A 2898-nucleotide genomic window follows, 5' to 3' on the forward strand; every position below is an offset into this window, starting at 1 on the left:
CTCCTCCGACTGCTTTGTGGCTGCCATGGTCAGCTCCGAAAAGAGAGAAAGCGAAACCGCACGACGAGATTTAGAGGAAGAGAACAAGGGCGTCTCTTCCTGCAGATGAGGCGCGCTGCAGTGAGAGGGCAATAGTGTACGCGGAGACACTGAATCACAGCGTGCGTACAAATTACGATCCGTCCTCCCTGTGTATCAATAAATCAGTATCCAAATTCCGGAAAAAAAAACTTAGAAGCCTTGTCATACCAGTCCGGAGACATGCCAAAGTAGTCCTCCATTGCGTCTTCTCCGTCGTCATCCATGGCGGTTGGCTCCTCCATCGTTTCGTCGTCCATATCACTTTCGTACGTCAAACTAGTCGTACAAAAAATAATAAAATCAGGATACTTTTTCTCGATATTCAGGATAAAATACTTTAATACTCACCCCTTGCACAGACACGTGAAGTACAGCACTTTCTTCTGCACCTTGTTGTAGAAAAAGTAGTTGAATGACCACCTAATAGTGCATATCAGATCAACATCCGTAAATAACGAAACTCCGTTCCTAACATCCATAAATACGCACAGATTCCCGTCCGAAAACGGGTCCGAGTCCATGTCCGGAATGTAGCTGTACACGTCGCACTCGTCGAGCTTGATAGCCTCCGCGATAGCCTCCCACATCTTCTCCACGAAGCCGTTACCCTCAGCCTCCAACAGCTCGGCCAAGTCGTGGTTAATGCGTTGCAGCGCTATCCGAAAGTCCGGCTCCTTTCGGAACTGTTCGGGTTTAACGGCGCTGAAGTCGTAGTCTGGGAAGCTGGCGTTCATTGTGGAGATGAGGTTGATGAGCAGCTTCCGCGTGGCTGGAGCGGCGATAGGCCCAAGAGGAGACGAGCTTAGCAGGTCGGCGGACGCCTCGATCTCCTGCTGGTAGTACAGCTCGAGGCTCTTGGCCAGGCGCTTGTCGCTACCTGCCTTCTTGCACGAGTACGTCTCGATCTTGCCATTGAGCACGCGGTCGCCGATCTCGTAGCTGCCCAGCACCGAGTTGAGCCACGACAGTTGGGGCTCCTCCAGGTACTTCATTACGTTATTTACGCTTTGAGCTCTTCGGTTGCTTGTTGTAAAGTGGCGTTTTCGATGCGATTAGGCGAGTCTGAAAACACCTCTACGATTTGATTCTTTGCAGGTCGCGAAACATGGGTGCGACATTTCGTTCGCGGAGTCAACCACAAACAAAGAAATTAAGCAGATGAACCTACCGGTACACTCAGCAGACCTTTCAAAACCAATAATTTGAAATAAAGCTGTATTCAACGTGGTGTACTTGACACAACGCTGATGTGGAATACGTCAGTTCCATGTGTCATACATCACCTCATTTTCACTCTTATCCAGCATGAGGCGGTCGGCGTTGCGGCGGCCCGAGAGCTTGACGGACAAGTACCGCATCTTGGGCAAGATTGGTGAGGGCACGTATGGCATGGTGTTCAAGGCCGAGTCTCACTCTGCAGCTCTGTTGCCACGTCCTACCTCGGGCGGCTCGAACGCCGTCGAGGATGAAGAGCCCATGACGTTCGCCATCAAGCTGGTTAAATCCCACAAAGAAGGAAAGAACGACGTGGTGCTATCCAGCGCCACTGTTCGCGAGATCAAATTGCTGCGAGAAATGCATCACGACAATGTGATGCACTTACACGACGTGCACGTGGACCCTCGGGACAAGTCGCTGGCGCTCGTATTCGAATATGGAGACCACGACCTGCACGACATCATCGTACAGAGCAAACAAAAGCCGTTGGGCGAGTACACGCGTAAGTCGCTCATGTACCAGATCCTCAAAGGTGTGGACTACATGCACGACGTGTGGGTCATGCACCGAGATATGAAACCACAGAACATTTTGGTGGTGGGTCATGGACGCAAGAGGGGACAAGTCAAGCTAGGAGGTGCGCCTTTAGATCCTTGTTTAAAAGCTGGTGGACCGGGTACTCATTCAGATGTGACTTGCTACTATACTAGATTTTGGTCTAGCGCGTATCTTCAAGGAGCCGATCAAGGCCTTATCAGATGTGGAGCGTGTGGTGGTGACGCTCTGGTATCGAGCACCGGAGCTCCTACTGGGGGCGAAGCATTATACAAAAGCCGTGGACTTATGGGCCGTGGGCTGCATTTTCGTCGAGCTCATCAACACACGCGAGCTCTTTTGCGGTAAGGAAGTGGAGGGGTCCAATGCTCCGTTCCAGAAAGATCAGCTCGATAAGATCTTTAAAGTGTTGGGCATGCCGACGCCACAGACGTGGGAGGGACTGGAGAATCTGCCAGAGTACAATCACGTCGTGCAGATGGGTCGTGAACGCAAATACCCGACGCAATCTGAGCTCAAAAACGCAGTCAAAGTTGGTCCAGGCCGCGCAGGAGCTGCATTGCTCGATTTGCTTTCGAGACTGCTGGAATATGGTGAGTCCCTTGCTTTGCCTCTCTCGATGTACTGCCTCGTGCTAACTTCTTTGCTACCTGCAGACCCTGAGACCCTATCACGGCAAAAGAAGCGCTCGAGCACGAATACTTCAAGGAGATTGTACGTAGTCTTGTGTGTTTGTTCCGCGGTCTTGTTTAACCGAACATCCACTTGGTTATTGAGTAGGAGCCTGAGCCTCGGGACTGGGCCTTTGACGAGCCGGGCAAGGAGCCTGTATCCTTCCGAACGCAGACTGTGGAGCCCTTGGCAGAGGAAACTATCCCTTGGAAAAACAAAAAGGACGGAGCGCCTGGAGCCGACAGTAAGGCCGCAGGAGCAGCCAGCCCTCGCCCCTCGCAGCATCACAACGACCATCGTGGTCGTGATGGCGCCTCACGTAGTCGCAGTCACCACAACTCTCGAGACGCACAGCAACAACCTCAACGACGC

The 2898-nt window shown here is 52.1% G+C and overlaps 2 protein-coding genes across 2 annotated transcripts; one reads left to right on the forward strand and one right to left on the reverse strand.

Annotated features, from left to right (window-relative positions):
• PITG_10333 (RNA polymerase III transcription repressor MAF1) lies at nt 1–1100 on the reverse strand (the record flags this gene model as incomplete). Its single annotated transcript, XM_002902102.1, has 4 exons — nt 1–188; nt 250–357; nt 430–501; nt 571–1100. The coding sequence occupies 4 exons, from the start codon at nt 1071–1073 to the stop codon at nt 173–175; spliced, it is 699 nt and encodes a 232-aa protein (XP_002902148.1).
• A 286-nt stretch (nt 1101–1386) lies between these two features.
• Nucleotides 1387–2607, forward strand: PITG_10334 (serine/threonine protein kinase; the record flags this gene model as incomplete). The annotated part of the gene is made up of 3 exons (XM_002902103.1): nt 1387–1936; nt 2010–2447; nt 2519–2607. The coding sequence occupies 3 exons, from the start codon at nt 1387–1389 to the stop codon at nt 2605–2607; spliced, it is 1077 nt and encodes a 358-aa protein (XP_002902149.1).
• Between the last annotated feature and the right edge of the window lie 291 nt (nt 2608–2898).

Source organism: Phytophthora infestans, genomic scaffold (genome assembly GCF_000142945.1).
Source record: "Phytophthora infestans T30-4 supercont1.18 genomic scaffold, whole genome shotgun sequence".
NCBI lineage: Eukaryota > Oomycota > Peronosporomycetes > Peronosporales > Peronosporaceae > Phytophthora > Phytophthora infestans.